Genomic DNA, 20,686 nt, shown 5'->3' on the forward strand with positions numbered 1-20,686 from the left:
TTACGCCATTCTCCTGCCTCAGCCTCCCGAGTAGCTGGGACCACAGGTGCGCACCACCACGCCTGGCTAATTTTTTGTATTTTTTTTTTTAGTAGAGACGGGGTTTCACCGTGTTAGCCAGGACGGTCTTGATCTCCTGACCTCGTGATCCACCCACCTGGGCCTCCCAAAGTGCTGGGATTACAGGCTTGAGCCACTGCACCTGGCCTAATTTTAGAAGTTTTAAATTGACAGAAAAGTTGCAAAGATAATACAGAGAATCCCCATCACAGAGACTTTTAGGGCTGTTATCAGAAATCGAGTCCCATGAGCTTACTGCCACGTCGATGGCTGCGGGCAGGCCACCCGTCTGCATCCACTGGTGGGCCTCGCGCAGCTCCTGCTTCTGACTCTCCGTGAACCTGGGCTGGAGTTTCTGCAGGAGCTTCAGCTTCTCTCTGTCCTCCTTCAAAACTGCTTCTAAATTTCTTCGCAAGATATTTAGAAATTGGTAAGCTTTCAAATGTCTTAAGGGTTTCTGTTTTTATTCTTTCAGTATAAATAATGTAGTTTTAGATGATTTTAATGCAAATTTCCTTTTCTTTAAAAAAAATTACCATTTAAGGTAACTTAATCTCCCTAGTAAAGAATCTGTAGTTTTTCTATGAAAATGATGATTCTGGTCAAGATTTAATTTTACTATATTTTACAATAGCCCTGGGAGGTGGGTATCTGCAGGTGTAACCTTGTCCCCTGGGGCTTGGTTCCACAACAGGCATGGTTCACCTGGGAGATTCTTGCCAGCAGGACAGCGTTCCCCTGTCACTGGCCAGTGCTGGTCTGGACTACAGCTACCCTGGAGATGGAGCCTCCATATCCACTAGCTGACCAGAGGACTTAGGGGTTTGATAGGGTTTGGCTCTGAGTCCCCACCCAAATCTCATGTAGAACTGTAATACTCATGTGTTGAGGGAGGGACTGAGGGGTGGCTGGATCATGAGGGTGGTTCTCCCATGCTGTCCTGGTGACAGTGAGTTGTAATGCGATCTGATGGGTTTATAAGTATTTGGCAGTTCCTCCTTCACTTGCGCTCTTTTCCTGCAGCTTTGTGAAGAAGGCGCTTGCTTCTCCTCCCTTCCATGACTGTAAATTTCCTGAGGCTTCCCTGGCCCTGCAGGACTGTGAGTTAACTAAACCTCTTTCCTTTATAAATTACCCAATCTCAGGTATTTCTTTACAGCAGTGTGAAAACGGACTTACACAGGGTTTGTTTTTCCTTCCTTTCTTTCCTCCCAGTGTCTCCTGCCAAGCAGGTGCTCCGCAAGGGAAAGGACCACATGCAGTTCCCTACGGCAGCCTGATGTGGACGCAGAGCCCCCGGGTCACTGCAGAGCAGCCAGCTCCCTGGGCTGCTCACCTACCTTGACGCTTGGTTCCTTCAACTCTAAGTCAGACAGACAGACACATCCCATTTACCTCACAGGATTACTGGGCAACAAAGCAAGAGATGTTGGCACCTGCTTTGTAAAAGTTGAGCGTGGCACTGTGAAGGAGGCACCAAGAGCCTGTCTTCCTTGAAGGCCACAGGGTGTGAATCCACAGGGCCCTGGCTTACCCTGGCCACACTGCAGGGCCACGGCCATCCTGTACTAGCCTGGCAGAATTGTCCAGAGGGAAGCCTGCTTCTCTGCTGCACTCAACTAAATCTCAGTCTTTCAGAGGGGTGTCCTGCCCCATCTGAATGACCTTGACCTTGCTGTTTCTAGGAACTCCTGAATCCCATCCCTCCCCAGGTGCCTAGGAAAGAGCTAGGTGGTTACCGGGAAGGCAGCTGGTACGTCATCATGACGCTGCTGTCCGCATCTGCCATCAGCAGCCAGATGGGATCCTGCAGGACGCACTTAATGAAATGCTCACTTTCTTCCATACCAGTGTTCATTTTTGCTTTGTGATTATTCTCTGAGGAGTCAACGCTTCCAAAATATTTGCTGGTATGACTTGTGTCACTACTGCCTTTAAAAACAAAAAACATGGTGCATCAAAACCTTGACATATGAAATTAAACCTTGCGTAATGTGCTTCCTCAAAGTCGGAATGATTTGAGACAGCCCAGCCCCTTCTCAGGTATTGTGCCGGTGGTAGGTGCCGGTACATGTTCCCCTTCTCCTCCCACTTCCTGAATGCTCTGGGGAATTAGGAAACAGGCTCTCCGCTAGTGCCATGCAGGCGATTCTTTCCTGTGAAGCCCTGAGCAGCTCAGATGGAGCTGCGTGCTGGAAGCCTTGACCTTCTCTCCCAAGCTCTCACCATCTCCACTCATGTGGACCACAGCGCACTGCAGTTTCCCACAAGGGGAGGCAGCTGGCCTGGAGCGCTCCCTAGCCAGCCTCACCTGTGCAGCAGGCCTGCTAAGGGGGGCGAGGTGAAAGCTCACTCCAGAGAAGTAGGGGAGCTTCAATTTTGTGGAGTGTGTGTGCATTTCTGGTGACTGAGATTCCAGATCACATGTGAAAGATCCCAACGCGTAGAGGCTTGCAGGTGTTCCACACCCTCAGTTCACACACGTGGAACTAACACAGGAAGGCAAACCACTATCTGGGGAGTCAGAGGGATGGTCCAACAAGAAGCCAGGGTGAGGCCTGCAGGCACTGAAATCAGAAGCAAATAGGGAGGATGCGGAATTCTGACTAGCTAGGGCTGGCCATGCTGAACAGGGAGTGTGTCTGTGTGGGTGTCTGCACGGGCTGACAGCTGCTTGGGGAGTGCCGGTGATCCCTGTCCTCAGCACAGAGGCTGGCCTGCGATTCTGGAGCAGTGCATCCTGTGGGAACCTCCCAAGTGCCTAACACCCCGCCAGGGCCAACATACCTGCCCGACTCGGGGAGGTGTCGCGGCCCAGTGAGCCAGAGCCCAGTGACTCCGAAGCAGCAGAGCCCGAGGCTGAGCAGAGGTCCTCACTCAGCAGGAGGTTGAGGAGGCCGCTTGACGTGGAAAGGGCGTCACTATTCTGCGTGTCTGAGGGCTCGTCACGCTTTAGGGACAGGAATAGGGGCTCAGTCAGGACGCAGCACATGCAGCGGGGTGGGGGTGGGGGCATGAGTGGGGTGAGGGTGGAGGGCAGCTGTGGAGCGGCTGCGAGGTTCACCACCGGGGAGGGCTTAATGAGCAGACCACGCATCACCACCAGGCCTGCAGTGCCAATGCCACTGGTGCTCTATGGACGCCATCTAGTTACATTTAATTTGGGGAGAGTCACACGGAAAACGGTAATAGCTGGGCTCCAGCGGGGAAAGCCTCAGGCTGCTGCTTGGCCACAGCCTCCTCCTCACACGCAGCAGACATGGATGGGGGGAACGCCTCTCACGGCACCCCGTGTGGGGGCTGCCTTGGGAGTGAGGGAGGGGCCTGGCCTGGGGAGCATCCCTGACTCTCCTCTCCTTGGAAACCCAGACTATAGGCCCAGGACTCGGAGAAGCAGGAGCCCGGAGGTGGCAGGAGGACTGGGAGAAGCTCCACAGATCGACACACTTGCACTTCCTCACCCAGGAGCCCTAGGTCCTCCGGCCAAGGCAGGGAAATCACCTGAGGCCTAGGACTGCACTACTGCTGGCGTTCCCACACACTCGAGCTCATTCAGAAACACAAGTGTTTAACTGCAAATACAACTACCATTTCATTAACTGGTTAAGAATCCCACACAGTGTCACTATGCCTGCAGAGGATGGAAACTGAGGTCACGCTGATTTTAGGGCTGTGTCCTCCTCCGTCTCTGCCTCCAGCGGGGCCACCTGAGCCAGGCTCTGGCGCCACGCCCCGAGGAGCCCTAGCTCTGGTATTTAACCTGACTGTGCTTTATCTTTGAAGTGTCATTTAAAAATTCAAAGCCCGTAAATACTGTCAAGTCACATGCTGCTTTCTGGACTCTGTATTTACCACAATCTCTCCTCCTTCATTCAGATTCCAAGACAATAAAAGGCTTCGAATCATCTACTCTGATAGGATTAACTGGGAAGCATGAATTTCTGGCACACACATTCACGGCAAAAACTATGGGGTTTGGTGGAACCCTCAATCGTGTAACCCCCACGTCTGAACTGAGGATGTGCAGCCGGCCTGCCAGGTGTGCTGTTTGCTGCCTGCTTTGGGGAAAGAGCATCAGAAAATCCTTACGGTCAGAGGTACCTTCGGTTGCTGGTCCCGAGAAGTGCCAGGTTTGCAGTCCGCCCCCACAGCTGCTGTCTCTGTGGCCCCTGTGGTCCCCATGCCCCCAGTGCCACCCTCAGGGGCTTCCTCCAGCTGCAGCAGGTTGAGCTGCAGGGGCGAGCTGCTGCGGGACTGGAAGAGTGGTGGGGAGGCTCTACCCATGGCCGATGGTGGGGTGGCCCGGGGGGCTGGACAAGCGCATGGCTGTCTGGGCATTGAGGTCCGGCTGGGGAACTCGGGCTGTGAGGCAGAGGCCATCTCGGATGTGATTGTGGGGTGGCTCGGAAATTGAGGCTGACTGGGTAAGAAGGCCTGGGGCAGGCTTGGGGTCCCCGAGGGGAAGCAATAACCAGGTAGCATGAATGCCATGACAGGGGCCAAAGGGGCAGGGAAAGGTGGGGGCTGGACTGCAAACTGGTGCTGGAGGTCCACGGGCACAGCAGGCACTGCGAAACTGGCATGGGGAGGTGTGGGGGTTGCCGCCACAGTCCCTGGCGCTGGAAACACTGGCAGGGAATAAGCTGGCACTGGGGCGGGAAAGGGCACGGCCGGGCAGCTGGACTGGGACGTGTCCGAGGGTGACCAGGCTGTGGCGTTCAAGCCCAGGAGTGGGGGCCGGGCGGGTACAGGCCCCCCAGATCCGGTGCTCTCAGACGAGTCTCGAGGTTTGACCCGCTTGGACTTCAGTTTTCTGTTCTTTCCTGGTTTTCTCCAAGGTGAATCTATTCCGGAAGTATTTCTTAGTCCAGGGGCAGCTAATGCAGAAAAATAAACATTTGGAGTTAAAATTTTAACTCCAAATTTGAAGACACCTCTTTGTCCAATAGTCCTGGGTTTCCAAATGCTGGCCCAGAGCCCGCCTGGTCCACCAAGTGGTTCTCCCTGATCCTCGGTGAAGTGAGAAAAATCAGGGCAAAACATCAGGTTTTTCCATAAAACTAAATTGAATCAACTTAAAGGACAAGCTCTTAATTGCAGGATCACACTCCTTATTTTCTTCTGGTGTTTATGTCCTTTCTTTTATGAAATGCTAATATGGTTAAGTGGTAACAGAAAGTTCTAGTTGTTAAATAAATACATTAAAAAGCTGTCACGTCTCTGCTGCTCCCCAGTATTTGCGGGAAACGGTTTGTGAAAGCTGGAAGGCAGGAGCCACTGACCTCCTCTGGTTTTCCATTTATAAGCACTATCGCTATGTTCCTTAAAGAGGGATGTTTCCTCCTTCACCTGTCACACGGCCTGAGCAAGATCAGAGGAGACGCTGCCTGGTGCTGCAGTGACAAGTGCTGTGGAGTAAGGCTTTCTCCAGGAAGATGGAGGGACTCAACTGGTAAAGGAGGGACTGTGGGTATGTCCCTGTGGCCTCCCTGAGGAGTGGGAGGGGGATCCAGGGAACTCTGGGTTTCCTCTCACATCACGCAGAGTGACTGGACTCTTGCAGCAGGTGTGCGGGACATCTCCTGTCAGCTGTGCCAAGGTGGTCCCATGCCTTTGGGATGTGCTGAAAGCACATGGGTTAGTCCAACGCAAACTGCTGTGTAAATGGAGGTTTTGCAATTCAGTCTCTCTATCTGGTGTCCTTCCCCAAGAAATCTGTCCCCTGGTGGGAGTAGTGGCTAAAGCACTGGGTTCCTGGGATATCATGTATGGGTCTGGTAGGGCTGCTGTAGACAGCTCTGTAGTCCGTGCACTGCATAAGGCTACGGAGTTGTCTAGGGGGCAAGCAAGAGCGGGAACTCCGTACTAGGCTGGTCCCATGGGGTGGGTCTCCTCAGGGCCATGGAGGGCACCTTTTTCTAATTTCTACAGAGGTTCTCTATGGGCTGGCAGTAACTCTTGAATCTGGGGAAGAAGGAGAGAAAGGAAAGAGTGGAGAAGACAAAATCTTTAAGGCAGCTGCAGGCTTAATGTCTTACACGTTTCCTTTTGTGTGTCTGCCCAGAGACCCGGGGAGCTGGGTCCCTGTGGTGAGCGGCTTCCTGGGCTCACTGGCTCTGATCCCTGTGCCAGTATCCCAGGGGGAATGGAAGAGGCAGCATCTCTAACAAGCACAGGCTCTGTCTGGGGGTATGGGAAGGAACTGGGGAATCAGGAGCCAGATTCCTGAGCCAGGAAAGGGGTGAAGAAGCTCATCTATTTTACTTCATCCCTTGACCTTCGACCCCCGAAGCGGCACCTGGCCTACAGAGCGGCTTCCCACAGCATGACCATGGACTCTGCCCGACTATGGAGTCCGAAGCCCAGGCCTGAGGCTGGCCTGGTCAGGACGGTGCATCTCCTGGGGAGAAGGGCGCCATGCATGGTACGCCCCTCCTTCCTCATGCGCCCAGCACCACATGCCCATTATCTTGAGGTCGAATTAGCTGATTCTCTGGAGGTCCCGTCCAGGTGAGGCCCCTGCCCACATGGTTACTCACGCAAGAAACGTGGATAGGGCAGCACTGCCCTGCCATGGCTCTGCCCTCCCCTGCATGGCTCTGCCCTCCCCAGGCACTAGCCTGGGACTATTCCCCGGGGAATGCGAGCTGACATCCTGAGAGCACTCCCTGGTGGGAAGTTCTACAGAAACAGATGGCACTGCCAGGGAAGTTCCAACAGCTGTCTTACATGTTAATGCTTCTGAAACTGGACACATTTCACATTTTGAAACCAGCACTGGACTCAGTACCAACAGGAATAAAATTTTTTAAAACCCACTTTTAATTCGGGTATCACTTACTTCGTTCACTTGGCTGCCCCTTGGATCTTTCTTGTAAGTAGTAATGGCAGTGGGACTGGAAAATACTGAGTTTTCTTATTTCTTTGAACTTCTGCAGGAAGCTCTGCTCCTCCTTCTGTGTGTGTGCAGCGAGCACCTCCTTGGTGAGGCCCAGCTTCTTGAAGGGCTCCTTCTCTTGGCTGAGACCACAGGCCAGGGCAGGGCCCACCAGGCAGTCCAGGGACTCTGGCCCACTCGCAGCATCTTCCACCATCTCTGTAACACGAGAAGCCAGGGTTCCAGCCCACACGTGCCGTTTGTTTTAAGGCCACACTATATTCATGAACAAGACAAATCACTCCCATATAAAGTGACTCCACCATGCCTGCGGCATGAGGATGAAACTCACAATGTTTTCATTTAGCTTTCTCAGAAAATTCATGGCAAAAGAAGCAGGGCAGGATAGCCCTGACAGCCAAGTGCTCAGGAACCTGGGGGCTGAACAAACTGAAACGTGGGGACCCCTGGGCTCAACTCTGCTGTTGAAGATATCCCTGGGCTGTCCTTAGCTTTCAGAACACCAGAAACGTGGGTCAATGTGCTGAGTCTTTCCGGGTTTGGGACCGGGCTTGGTGACAGTGGGGACCCTGTGGGCCCATGGGGCAGACAGGATAGGGTACAGGCAGGGCCACTGACCATCCTGAAAGGGAGGGCTTGGGGACTGGATCTTGGACATACACTTTTTCCTCATCATCTCCCTCTACCTAGTAAAGAACAAATTCAGGATTCATTTTAATCCTAATATTCTAAAAAACAAGAATACTCAGCCACCAATGCACTCACTGTAAATCTGTTTACCACCTGTACTGGTTCCTCCCACAGACAGGGAGGGCTAATGGTAGCACCTCCTGCTGGGCAGAGGAAAGATCCCCCAAGCCCGCCCAGGGAAGAGGGAGGTGGGGCCTCGCTCCCAGTGCTCTCTCCGCACCAATTAAAGAGGATGAGATTTTGCACCACAACTGACCCTCCGGCATTGATGCCAGAACAGACAACTGTCACCGGGGAGCACCACAGGGCAACAGGGACCAGGACAGGTTGCTGCCCGGGCTCTGGCTGGCCACACTCCACCCTGCATTTTACACAACTGGATTTCCTGAAACGCCCCCAATGGGCTATGGTGGGGTTCTTCTGCACTTAGAGAAAGAAAAATGTAAGATGGCAAACTTCTTGTTTTCATGTTTAAAAATCAGACTGCTCTCTGATCCAAGAGCCCATGGATGTACCTAATTCCGGCTGCGGCTTCTTGTCTCCCACATGGACGATGGTGCTGCTGTAGCTGCACTGGCTGGTGAGCGACGCCACGCTCTCTGCCTTGCCCGGCAGTGCCAGCGAGGTGAGGTGCGTGCTGACTCCCGTGCGGCTGTTCGCCCTGGAGGGCGGCTCTGCCTCTTTATGAGAGGAAGCGGGGAACAAACACGAGCGTGCCATTACAATGCACTGTGCAGATGAGGAACCGACACTCGAGTGCCCGTACAGCTTCCACACCAGGGTGCACACAACCCATCCCCTCCCATCTCATCCCACAGATGCTCTGGCCCAGGCATGGGATGATTTGTCCCCAGTGTTTATTCACAGGAGAATAGTGGAGAAGAGCAAGTTCCAAAACGGGAGCAGTTACACACTTAAATCCTGAGTCCTCTGCGGGGAGGCGCAGCAGCTCGGCAGCTGCAGGGAGCGCTTGGTGAGGGGCTCTTGCCTACAGCCAGGCAGCCTTTCTCGCACACCTGTGCGGAGGGGCTTTTCCGACAGTCAGGAGCCAACCATAATCTGGGATACTCTGTTTCTTTCTTTCTTTTTTCTTTTTTGAGATGGAGTCTCGCTCTGTCACCCAGACTGGAGTGTAGTGGTGCAATCTCGGCTGCAACCTCTGCCTGCCAGGTTCAAGAGATTCTCCTGCCTCAGCCTCCCAAGTAGCTGGGATTACAGGCATGCGCCATGATGCCTGGCTAATTTTTATATTTTTAGTAGAGATGCGGTTTCACCATGTTGGCCAGGCTGGTCTCAAACTCCTGACCTCAACTGATCCACCCACCTTGGCCTCCCAAAGTGCTGGGATTACAGGTGTGAGCCACCGCGCCCAGCTGGGGTACCGTTTCTAAACCTGGTGGTGAACATCAGCAACACTGACAGTGTTTAAGCAGCCTGGGATTTAACGTGATTTCTGGGGCATGTTAACATTCAGGGACAAGGGCCCCTCTGACACACACTGGAAAGGCGGCCTGCTCTAGACTGACAACTCGAGACCAGTGTGGCTGCACGAGGGGGTCAGGAGACGGCCCCTCAGTGCGGCTGCATGAAGAGGGTCAGGAAATGTCCCCCCAGTGTCGCTACATGAAGGGGGTCAGGGGACAGCCCCAGGCCTCCAGCAGCCCCACTGGGTTCCTGTTCTCAAAGCCACGGCTCTGACAGAACCATCTTTGCCTCTAGCTCCTAAGAAGGGTCCTGACTTTTGAACTACTTTCATCATTTGAAAAAGAGCCTACACCCTTACGCTGTGTGCACAGAAGCCACGGGGACACCTAGTCTCTCCAGAGGATTTACATGACTCCACCTGTCCATGGCTCTGAACAGATTAGATACCTCTGGCATGTGGCCCTGGGCTGACTGTGGCCTTCCGCTTATCACTGGACCTTAGCGTTGGGACGTTTGCTGGGAACTCGCATTTCCTCTTCAGGGTGGCAGCCTCATTGCAGCTCTCCAAGTACCTGTGTGAAGGGCACGAACCCCTGGTGAGGCCACACAACACGAGAGGTGGGAGGGTGCGTGAGATGGTGGAGACTCGGCTGGAAGTGCCGGTGTACCTGATGACGCTGTCCAAGCAGCTGATCTGCTGGTAGGAGCAGGTGGGCTGGTCCTTGCAGGCCAAGTCCTCGGGGAAGCTGGCTCCCAGGCTGTCCTTTTCCACAGCAGGGACAGCTTTCATCTCAGCTGGGGGATTTGTTTGCATTTCTGAAGGAATGGCAAAATTGTTCTTTCATTAATTTTTCTCCCAAAGAAAACGCTGTGTATTTAGAAAGCATTTTCGTTCTACCTGAAGACAGGGCTGGGGGCTCAGAATCTGCTTCATGGCTATGGAAGCCTGGGGACAGCCTGGCATCAGGCAGCCCTGTGGGCACGAGCACCACAGTGCCGTCCACAGAGAGACCTGGGAGGGACCTGCTGCCCAGCCTGGCGTCTGCTTCTCTCTGGGGTCTAGGCTGTCCCCAGGGGTCAGGGACTCAGCAGTGGGAGACACCAGCTCTCACTTGAACTCTTAAACTTTCAGGGCCAGTGAGAGCCCAAGGACTTTACGCTCCTCCTGGGCCAGGCCAGTTTTCAAGGTGATCCCTGCTAGTAACAATTATGACGGCAACTGCCTCCTCACTGTGCTGTGCATTCGACTCTTGCCCCCACGACATTCATCACATGCCTGTCCCCTAGGGGCCCTCAAGCAAAGAGCTGTGTCCAGCTCATTAATGTGTCCCCAACACCCAGCACAGAGCCCAGGAGGCAGCATGTCCACCAACACATCCCCAAGGCCAAAAGTCCTAGCGGTGTCTGGCCAGAGTGTTCTCCACAGGAGACTTCGGCCTGAGCACAGAGAATGAGCAACGGCCCACCAGGGGAGGGGACTGGGATGCATGCCTGTGTGCACACACATCTACGTGCATGCTGTGTGAGAAATGCACGTGGGACAGAGGAGCAGCATGAACCTGAACCCACGCATGACAGCGTGAAGCTGCCTGGGAAGTGTGGTGCTGTGGTGAGGAAAGGGCTGCGGCAGTAGGGGTGGGCTGGCAAACCCTGAGTGGTACTCTCCACTTGAGACAGGTTTGGTTGGAGTGTATGTGGATACTGGGCAGGCTGTCGGCAGTTGTGTGTGTGTGTGAGTGAAGGGTGTGCACGTGTAAACACACAGCCATACAGCCACTCTGTACAGCAAGAACAAGCGGCCCAGGCACACCCAGCGGGCAGGCCAGGGTGCAGGAAGGCACACCTGGCCACAGCTCCCCAGGCCTGCACACCTAGCCACACCCCGCCAGGCCTGCAGGGCATCAGGCGCCCAGTGTGGACATCAGTGCCTGCACTGGCTGAGTGTAGGACTGGGCTGCTCTCCATGGCTCTGAACCATGCCTCTTGGAAGCCGAAGACTGTGCTCAACACAGAAGGGGGTGCAGCACGGCTACAAGGTAGACTCCCTGCCAGCCAGAGTCAGCATTCAACCCAGCTTCCCTCTTCTCATGTGGCCATACTCTAGTTTCAGTAAGGAAATGTTGAATATTTTTTTTTACCTGTAACGGATTTTTTCTTTTGTTCTCCAGATTCATGAGAATAATGACTTCTACTTTTGGTCTTGTTACCATTTTTATAAATTTCCTTGAAGAAAAACAAAAGGAACACGTTATTCATTCTAGGAGACCTCCTTCAGTTTGTCCCCCAAAGTGAGAACAGAGGATGGCTGAAATCATTTTAGCAACATAGAAGGAAATTGTGAATAAGAAATCTGACAGGTGCAGGGCTAGATAAAACCTATTTGATGATCCTAAAGAATAATAAAAAATAAAGCAAAACGGCACATTACATTTTCTTCTTTTTTTTTTTAGACAGAGTCTCACTCTGTCACCCAGGCTGAAGTGTAATGGTGCAGTCTTGTCTCACTGTAACCTCTGCCTCCCGGGGTCAAGCCATTCTCGTGCCTCAGCCTCTCTAGTAGCTGGGATTACAGGGGCGTGTCACCATGCCCGGCTAACATTTGTATTTTTAGTAGAGATGGGATTTCATCATGTTGCCCAGGCTGTTCTTGAACTCCTGACCTCAGGTGATCTACCTGCCTCAGCCTCCCAAAGTGCTGGGATTACAGGCGTGAGTCACCGCACCCAGCCCACATTTTCTTCTTTCTTTCCTAGTTAAATCTTCACTTTTGCTTGTTTTGTCTGTTTTAAATAATTTTCAACCAAACACTTAGCTATGGTTTCTAGCTGTTTCAACTCTTAAAAGATTAAAAAGTCCCAAGTGAACAAAGTTTAGAAAGGAAGCAGAAACAGCTGCGATGATGAAGCCTCTCCTAGCTCCCAAAGGCTGTCCTGAGTGTGCTTTCCAACTCTGGAGGGACATCCACAAACTCATTTTCACGGGGAGAATGGAAGGGGACGTACGGCTGTCCTCCGGCGTGAGTCCTCATGGCCGTTGCTGTCGCTGGAGGAGGTCTGGCTCATGAGGTGCTCGTGGGACCCGTTGCTGCCCAGACTCCCGTAGCCGCTGGAGCCGCTGTGGGGGACGGGCTGGGGAGACAGCAGATAGTGCTACAGACACAGCCAGGGCTGCTGAGCTGCACACGTGGCCCCCTGCCAACACACCCTGTTTCACAGAGAGGATGGTGACCCACCTAAGGCTACATGGCAAAGACCAGGGGAGCTGGGGTTTGAACCCCTGGGTCAGCTCCAGAGGTAGACGCCCGGCCTCCAGCCGTGGTGCCCCAACCCAGACATTCGGCCACTGAGAAGACAGCACCAAAGGAATGTGTCCAACCCACTCATCAACGCATGGCTGCAGCCAGCCGCGCTTCTGTGGAGGGGTTTAAAACAAACAAGATGCGATGACAGCTTCACTCCACAGCCTCTGGGAACTGAGAGGCAGACACCTACTCAGGCGTGGTGTTGACTGTGATGGGCCTGATTTTTTTAGGGACCTTGAGTACAATGTCCTGTCCCTAAGTCCCACTGCTCTGGATTAGAATGAGCCCCCACACCACTGAGAGGTCACTCTGGGACTACGCAGCCTGTGTCGGAGCACGGGGTCTGCACATGTCCTTCAGCCACTCACTCAGGGCTGCGGTTCAGACAATGTTGAATGTAAGGCTGGAGGGAGCCAAGGGTACTGTGGACTGTCTCAGACTAGCACAGTCTATGCCCAAACTGTCCCTGAGGGATGTTCAGAGAATGACAGATGAAGCTGTCTGAGTGGGTATGCCAGGACCAGGGTGCAGAGCCTATGTCCTCTGCAGGGGGCTCTCGGGCTGCTACCTGGGAGGAGGGCATGCAGGCACCACACCCACCTGCAGCAGGAGCCGGTGGATCTGCTCCGTGAGCTCCTGAATGCTGGGGTGCAGGGCCTTCTCCTCTGTGCAAGGGTGGGCTGCAAACACGTCCTCATTCAAAGGTCCCCTGCATGGTTTTAATTCATCTTGTTAGACGGGGCCCCACAGGAGGACCTCTCTGGCGTGACTGTATAGCCACTACATGCTGCCTGCCTGGGTGGGCCCTCTGCCTCTCCCCTGCAGCCCCCCAGGCTGCTGCCTGCCCACTCCCTACTTGGCCTGAATGAGGTCCCTCCCACCTGGGGGCAGAGGACAGGTCACCCCTGCCTACCAGCCTGGGGCTCCAGATTGGTGGCAGGAGGCGAGGTTTCGGTCTTGGCCTCTCAGCCCCTCCCTATGCCATCTGTTGCTGGGAGGTGAGGACAGCCCGAGACCCCCGCCTGAGACCCCTGAGCCACCTCATGCCCTTGGAGCACTCACACCCTGACTTTGTGCCTCCCAATGATGAAGGAGATTTTCCTGCTCCATGGGTTGATGAAGCTGGACCAGCTGGTATCCAGCGTGATGTACTCCCCGTTCTGGGTGCGAAACCGAATGGGAGAGTAGTCGAAAGGCTGCCCGCCCGACTGCAGAACTAGGAGAGCAAAAGCCAGCGTTCAGGGGAAAGGGGAGCAAACAGTAGAGAGAGACAGGTCAAGACTCACTCAGGCCCGGGATCATTTCCAAACGACAGAGGTATGAACACTTCTTCAAAGCCACTGCTTTCAACCTCCCATTTTTGCTGTAGATTACAACCAGGAGGCTGTTTCCAGCAGGAGCTGTTTCATCCCATGTTTCACCTCTGCTAGAGTGTCACTTGCGTCTATGAGGGCTGGGCTTGGTGAGGACATGCACTGTGCACTCCCCTGGCCTGGTCAGAACCTTCCTAGCCACAGATGAATTGGTCTCCCCTCCTCCCATGCACCACTGAAGCCAACAGTAAACATGAGATGCCACGGACTCAGGCCACGGACTGAGAAACAACTGGCCACAAGGGAACTCACATGAGTTTACCCCTCTCTCTCGACTCCACTGGGCACTGCAGTGCCAGGAGTGAGGCGGCGAGGCGGGCGTCTACCACCTGCTTGTCCTTAGCTGATCTGACCTGTCAGAGCTAGACTGGTCCCAAGAAGAAGCCCCAAGGGCACACGAACTTCCGCCAAACACTTCAGGATGTACCGTGAAAAGGGGACCTACTCTTTTTGTGGATGGCCAGCATCAAGGGCCTGTCACTAGGGTGGAGCTGCACGAGCACTGGGGTCTCAATCAGGTCCTGAGGTAGGTAGCCCAGGAGAGGGACCGCCCTGGAAGGCAAGCAGACACATGCTAGGATTGGCGTCCAAACAGCAGAGGAGACTGTCACTAAGAACCATCTTATTCCCTGGAAAGAGAAGATACACTCCAAATCCCACGCCCCACCCCCGGAGATCAAAATTTGGAAGTTGGACTAACAGAACCAGTTAGACTTCCAATCAATAGCAAACGAAGGTCCAGTGTCCAGGACGCCGAAGGAGGCTCCCTCTGCTGCAGCCTGAGTGCTTCAGCTCTGCGTTTCATCTCCCAAAAGGTAAGTCATGATCATGCTTTTGTTTTCTTCCTTCTGGCATCTTTTTCTTTCTCTGTGTCATTCATTAGTTTGTGGATTTCTGATTAACAAGTGTTGCCTGGACCTCGGCAAGCCCTTTGTATGTGCTTCTTTTCCAGCCTGGTCTCATGTGACTTTGGCCTCAGCATCCAGTTGGTTTACTGTGGCTTCTCTGGAGTCTCGGTGGCTGGCTGGGCCTCTGCCCTGTGTGCTCATGCCTCCTCCCGGAGCTGTGGCTTTGCTCCCTTGCAGGTCGGAGCTGAACTTCAGCAGCACCTTCTGCTTCTGTTTGTGTCCAGCGCCCTCTGCCGGCTCCACCGACCATTTCTTCTCCCGAGCTGCCTCTTCACACTTGTTGCATCCAAACCCATGTTTCCTCAACCTCTGCTGCTTGTGTGGAAGGATTTTCCCTGTCAATCTTTAGACCATGGTGCAGAACTTTATCAAGGGCCTGGCGTTATTCTTGGATCTCCTCCTTGTCTGAGGCTCTCTCTTCAGGCTTCATGTTTTCCTTTGGACGGGATATACCGAATGTTCCTGGCATCGGCCCCATCAAGGCCTTGCTGAAGGACGAAGAGGAGGAAGGAAGAGGAGAGGAGCGGGGAACAGGAAGGAAACAGGGGGAGGAGGGAGAGGAGGGAGAAGAAAGGGGGTAGAGGGTGAAAAGAAGGAGGGAGGGGAGGGAGAGCCCTGGCCACCTGCTCTGGCTGGCCTTGGGCTCTGTGAGCCAGGCCGCACACAAGGCTTCATCAAGGGGAGCTTGTAGGCTGTGGCCCGTCACGCCAGGTGCACCTGTCTGCCAACCTCCCCACACAGGGCTGAGCTGGACACCAAGTTGGCACGGGAGTGGGTTATAGACAGTTCTCAGATCTCTGAAGGAAGAAAAGTCTCCCGAGGCTGCTTTACGGATACGGCCCCAGGCCCTGTCCTCCAAGATCCTGGTTCTGCAGGGCAGGGTGGTGTCCAGAAGCCTGCATCTGCAAACTGGCTCTGCCCCAGGCAGCCCTGCGGACACACCTGAGTCACCTGGAGCTGGAAGTGACGGATCCCTTTTTACCCACAGAGTCTCCCCAGAAGGCCGTGTGGCCCCAACTCCAAAGGTGGGGGCCTGTGTCCCTGGGCCAAGAGTAGAGGAGGGAGAGGCCTTGATCCTCCAGCTTCTAGAAGATGACCTGGTTCATTTTAGGAACCCAGCACGCAGGTGCTTCTTGGTCCACTTCCTGTGGTAATTTCTGAGGTCACTTTTCCATGACCACTGCCAGTGGCCCACACATTTTTTTCTTTCTTTTTTGTTTTTGTTGACAGGGTCTTTTGCTGTGACCTAGGCTGGAGTGCAGTGGTGCAACACAGTAGCCTTGAACTCCTAGGCTCAAGTGATCCCCCTGCCTCAGCCTCTGAGTAGCTGGGACTACAGGTGCACAACACCACACCCAGCTAATTTTTATTTTTATTTTGCTATGTTTTGAACTCCTGGTTTCAAACAGGCTGGTTTCAAACTCCTGGCCTCAAGCGATCTTCCTGTCTCTCTCGGCTTCTCAGAGTGCTAGGACTATAAGTGTGAGCCACGGCACCCAGCCGGCCCAAGTGTTTTCGGAGTCTTCATGAATTTGTGGAGGAGCTGGGAGAAGATACAAGGTGAGGGCAGAAGCCACTCAGAACATGGGTGCCCCCAAATCTCACTAGGACCGGGGGAGACCCAGAGAGAGGGACCCGAATGGGCTCTGAGGCATGGAGAATATCCTGTCCCCTGGAGAAGCCTCAAGCACACAGGCTGGAAGATGGACTTCTGCTGGGATCCAGCCAATGGCATCTCCAGCTTCCACCCTGACACTGGTCCCAGGCAACACCGCCTCTGTCTGGACCATCGTCTACTCGGAATGGGTTTACATGGGAGAATTAAGACAGGCTCAATTAGAACAATCACCAGCTCTCCAGAAAGCCTCAATTATACCATGTGCATACCTTAGAAAGTTTTCAGTGTAATTCCATAGCTATTTAATTGCCTGTATGTAAGTTTTTGTCTATCATCATGTAATTATAAAACCAATATGCAGTCTTGGTTTTAGCTAAATAGCTTTTATATCAAAAACATGAAAAAGGGGGTGGGTCAAGACCACGTACCTTTCATCCACATCCTGGAACAAACAATTTGGTGTATGTGTGGTTGTAAAAATTCTCTTTTCAGGAGGTATTCTAGGGGCTGAAAGAATAGAATATTGCACACATTAGTGATCCTAAGAAATGTATATTTAATGTTATATTAAAACTACCAGAAAACACCCTGTAGATTCAGAGTAATGAGCAGCTAAAGAAAAAAATTAAAACATGGACTCTGAACAACAGAGCCTGCCACACTGAGAACCCTACGTTGGCTGTGGGATCACCGGCCAGCCTTCTCAGCTTCTACGGAATGCTAGTTTTAGTCTAGTAAATTGAAATTGCCATGTTAACAAAACCACACAGACCACGTAAACGCTACTCTTAGCAAAATAAAGCTAGAAGTCCATCTTTATGACTTTTTTTTTTTTTGAGACGGAGTCTTGCTTCGTTGCCCAGGCTGGAGTGCAGTGGCACAATCTCGGCTCATTGCAACCTCTGCCTCCCAGGTTCAAGCGATTCTCCTGCCTCAGCCTCCCCAGTTTGGGACTACAGGCGCGTGCCACCATGCCCGGCTATTTTTTTGTATTTTTAGTTAAGGTAGGGTTTCACTGTGTTATCCAGGATGGTCTCAATCTCCTGACCTCATGATCCACCCGCCTTGGCCTCCCAAAGTGCTAGGATTACAGGCGTGAGCCACCACGCCCGGCCCCATCTTTATGATGTTTAAGATGAAACTAAAGTGATCGACAAATGACTTTTAGAAAAATGAGTTACATACTTGGATTCAAATTTCTTCTTCTTTTTTTTTTTTTTAATGAGACAGGGTCTCATTATGTTGCCCAGGATGGTCTCAAATGCCCAGGCTCAAAAGATCCTCCCACCTTAACCTCCCAAAGTGCCAGACTACAGACTACAGGTATGAGCCACTGCACCTGGTCTGGATTCAGATTTCTTAGCAAATGCCACTGTACTGGAGAACTTCACAGTTTGGAAACTAGACAAAGGTGGACAAAGGTGATAGAGTAATTTGCATAAAGTGAGTCATATATCCAAAATTTTCCTCAATTCATGGACAAAACATTCAAAATTTCAACATTTTTCCTTCTTGAAGGAGACTCTGGTAATTTGGGGGAATAACTTGTTGAACCCTAAGTATCTAAACCTTACTATTTGGAAGAGAACATTCTGTAATACATGCAGGAACACATCAAACATTGTGGAGAAAGTCACATACTTAAAATATTTCTATCACTTTTAAGAAGTGCTTTTTCAAAAGACTGTCACTTGGCCAGGCGCAGTCGCTCACACCTGTAATCCCAGCACTTTGGGAGGCCAAGACAGGTGGATTGTCTGAGCTCAGGAGTTCGAGATCAGCCTGGGCAACATGGTGAAATCCCGTCTCTACTAAAATATAAAAAAAAAAATTAGTTGGGTATGGCAGTATCCACCTGTAGTCCCAGGTACTCGGGAGGCTGAGGCAGGAGAATTGCTAGAACCTGGGAGGCGGAGGTTGCAGTGAGCCGAGATCGCACCACTGCACTCCAGCCTGGGTGACAGAGGGAGACTCCATCTCAAAAAAAAAAAAAAAAAGCTGCCATTCACCACAGAGAAGGTGGTGAGCACAGTGCAGCATGGACTCAGCTGGATTCCCCGGGTTCAGCAGTTGCAGAATGCACCTGCCTTCAGAGAATCTGAAGATCATGTGACTCGCTCAGCAGTCATGGTGAGCACCTACAGTTCCTGGCCAGGGATTTCGGCCAATACAAGGACCAAGATGCCACAAAGCAAGATCTTAAGAGGCACCACAGGAAGGACCTATAAAGGTAGCACAATGCCTTGTACCCTCTGAGCTTCAAGAGAAGAGCCCAGATATTATTTTGGGGGTGGGGTAGCCAGAAGAGCTAATGGGACCAAGAGGTCATAGTAAGGCGAGCTGGCCTGATGACTGCATTCTGCGAGTGAGGTGGCAGCAGGAGCAGAGACCGGGGTCCAGAATGCTGGGCGTGCAGAGGCACAGCAAGCCTTGTATGGAGGCTGACTCACCTGGAGAGTCATGTCCGTGCATGACTGGCTGGGAGGAAGGGAAATTCCAGGAAAAGTTAGGATGGGTCAAGGTGGGGAGGGAGGGACGCCCAGCACTTCATTTCTTGGGGCCTGAGGAACTGTTTGGGGTTCTGGAGCAGGCAGTGACATCAGTGCCCTTCAGAGGGGCCCAAGAGGCTGAGGCATGGGGCAGGGGATGAGGATGGGAGGGATGTGGGGTCCCAGACCTGTTGGGGCTATTCCCACTTTGTGGACAAAAGGCAGAGCAGCCAGGGAAAGGGGAGAAGGGTACAGCACTGGTGTGCACAGGGGTGAGAGATGCTGGCACCCAGATGCCGTGATCTGCCATGGGGAGGGCTGGATGACAAGCAGGGTGTGCTGAGTCTCCAGAAAGATGGAGACCCTGCCCGAGGTGAGGGGGAGAGGCCAAGGGTGGGGAACTGCAGCTGGGAGTCCATTGTATAGATATCATGTTTGAATCACAAGAGTAACTGAGGGGGAGCCAGAGACAACGTCTGCCCTCGCGCGGGGCTTGGCTGTTACCTTCGTAACCAGAGTGCACTCTCTCTGCCAGCAGAAGGCAGCAAAGCTGACTCTCAGCACCTTGTTGCTCCCGCACCTTGACCAGGTAGGGCGTCATGCGGAAGGGGTGGTAGCGGATTTCATTCTCGTGGCTTTTCCCGACACTGTGGAGAAGGGCCACGCTCAAAGTTTGGAACTGTGACGCAGGAACAGTCCCCTGTTCTGTTCCCTCCTCACCTGGGCCCCATGCCATGCTGCAGGTGATGTGTACCTCTGCTCTGCCTGAGGAGCTGGGCCCGCTCCCCTGCCCGCTTCAGTCCCTCCCTCAGTCTCGTCACACTGAAGGGCAAATCAGAGTCAATATCCCCACCAGTGGGAATGCTTCACAGCCCTTCTCTGGAGCAGCCTGCACTCTGGATGGGTAAAGCAGACTGGAAAGGTGTGCTGCTCCCTCCAGGACCTCGGCCCTGACTCCTGAGGGTGCCAGGGTCTGGTTCACGGCCACCCCTGACAGTGCGGCTGGATGCTCAATCAGTCACCCTGGTTTGGACCAAGACCCTTGTGGGGAAAGCTATAGGTGTCTCCCCAGAAAAACGCAAAGACAACCAAAAGATGCAGTGCTTTCGGAAACTCTGTGGACCCTGGGTACAGGTCTTCGCAGGAGACAAAGAGAAAGTACAGGGTCCACTGGCCACCATTTTCCATGAGGGGCAGGTTAAATCACTCCCCTGCTGGCCGCATTCTTAGCAACCTGTACACATTTAAAATGTAACTGACTGTGTTTTCTGGTAGACTTCAGAAACAGGCGTGCTGGGTCCCTGCAGGCAGGGCTCATGCCCCCCAGCCTCAAGCGGAGTGGCACTGGGGTGAAATGTTTGTATGGTTTTCTAATTTAAGAAAACTGGGAACAAGGCTTACCTGACACGGCAAAAGAAAGATTTCTCCTCCATGCATTCTTGAGTAAAAGAATCTAGAAGAGAGAGTCCAAAGTCATTCATCCAAATCAACAACTAAATACACTGTTCCTCATTTCTCACAAACAAAAGAGGAGCAGCGGAATCAAGCAAGAGCCAAGGTGAAAACTGAAAATTTATGGAAGCACAAACTAAATCCTTTATGTGAGAAACCTTCTATTACATTTTTGACTAAAATTACATACACTTCATGAGTGTGGTGCATTCCAAACTATGCAGCACTAAAATTTTAGCACCAGGAGGCTTACATTTTCAAAACGGTATATGATGCTGCTGCAAACACATCAATTAATTAACAACTGAACACACTCATGGTGCACTGCTGCAAACACACCAAATAGCCTACAACTGAGCACACTCACAATGCACTGCTGCAAACACACCAACGTACAACTGAACACACTCATGGTGCACTGCTGGAAACACAGTAACCTACAACTGAGCACACTCACGATGCACTGCTGCAA

The 20,686-nt window shown here is 52.7% G+C and overlaps 1 protein-coding gene across 1 annotated transcript in view; it reads right to left on the reverse strand.

Annotated features, from left to right (window-relative positions):
* Positions 1-20,686, reverse strand: part of PER2 (period circadian regulator 2) — a 48,041-nt gene that overhangs the window by 2,734 nt on the left and 24,621 nt on the right. Inside the window, exons 7-22 of the mRNA XM_026446883.1 lie at positions 20,164-20,215; positions 19,267-19,409; positions 16,702-16,780; positions 14,193-14,299; positions 13,437-13,590; positions 12,975-13,083; positions 12,076-12,201; positions 11,212-11,296; positions 9,742-9,889; positions 9,521-9,645; positions 8,164-8,328; positions 6,902-7,156; positions 4,162-4,937; positions 2,848-3,010; positions 1,800-1,992; positions 317-467 (exon numbers count right to left, since the gene is read on the reverse strand). Of these exons, the coding sequence (XP_026302668.1) occupies positions 317-467; positions 1,800-1,992; positions 2,848-3,010; positions 4,162-4,937; positions 6,902-7,156; positions 8,164-8,328; positions 9,521-9,645; positions 9,742-9,889; positions 11,212-11,296; positions 12,076-12,201; positions 12,975-13,083; positions 13,437-13,590; positions 14,193-14,299; positions 16,702-16,780; positions 19,267-19,409; positions 20,164-20,215 (2,831 nt within the window). The remainder of the gene's footprint in view (positions 1-316; positions 468-1,799; positions 1,993-2,847; positions 3,011-4,161; positions 4,938-6,901; positions 7,157-8,163; positions 8,329-9,520; positions 9,646-9,741; positions 9,890-11,211; positions 11,297-12,075; positions 12,202-12,974; positions 13,084-13,436; positions 13,591-14,192; positions 14,300-16,701; positions 16,781-19,266; positions 19,410-20,163; positions 20,216-20,686) is intronic.

This window comes from Piliocolobus tephrosceles, chromosome 11 (assembly GCF_002776525.5).
Source record: "Piliocolobus tephrosceles isolate RC106 chromosome 11, ASM277652v3, whole genome shotgun sequence".
Lineage (NCBI taxonomy): Eukaryota > Metazoa > Chordata > Mammalia > Primates > Cercopithecidae > Piliocolobus > Piliocolobus tephrosceles.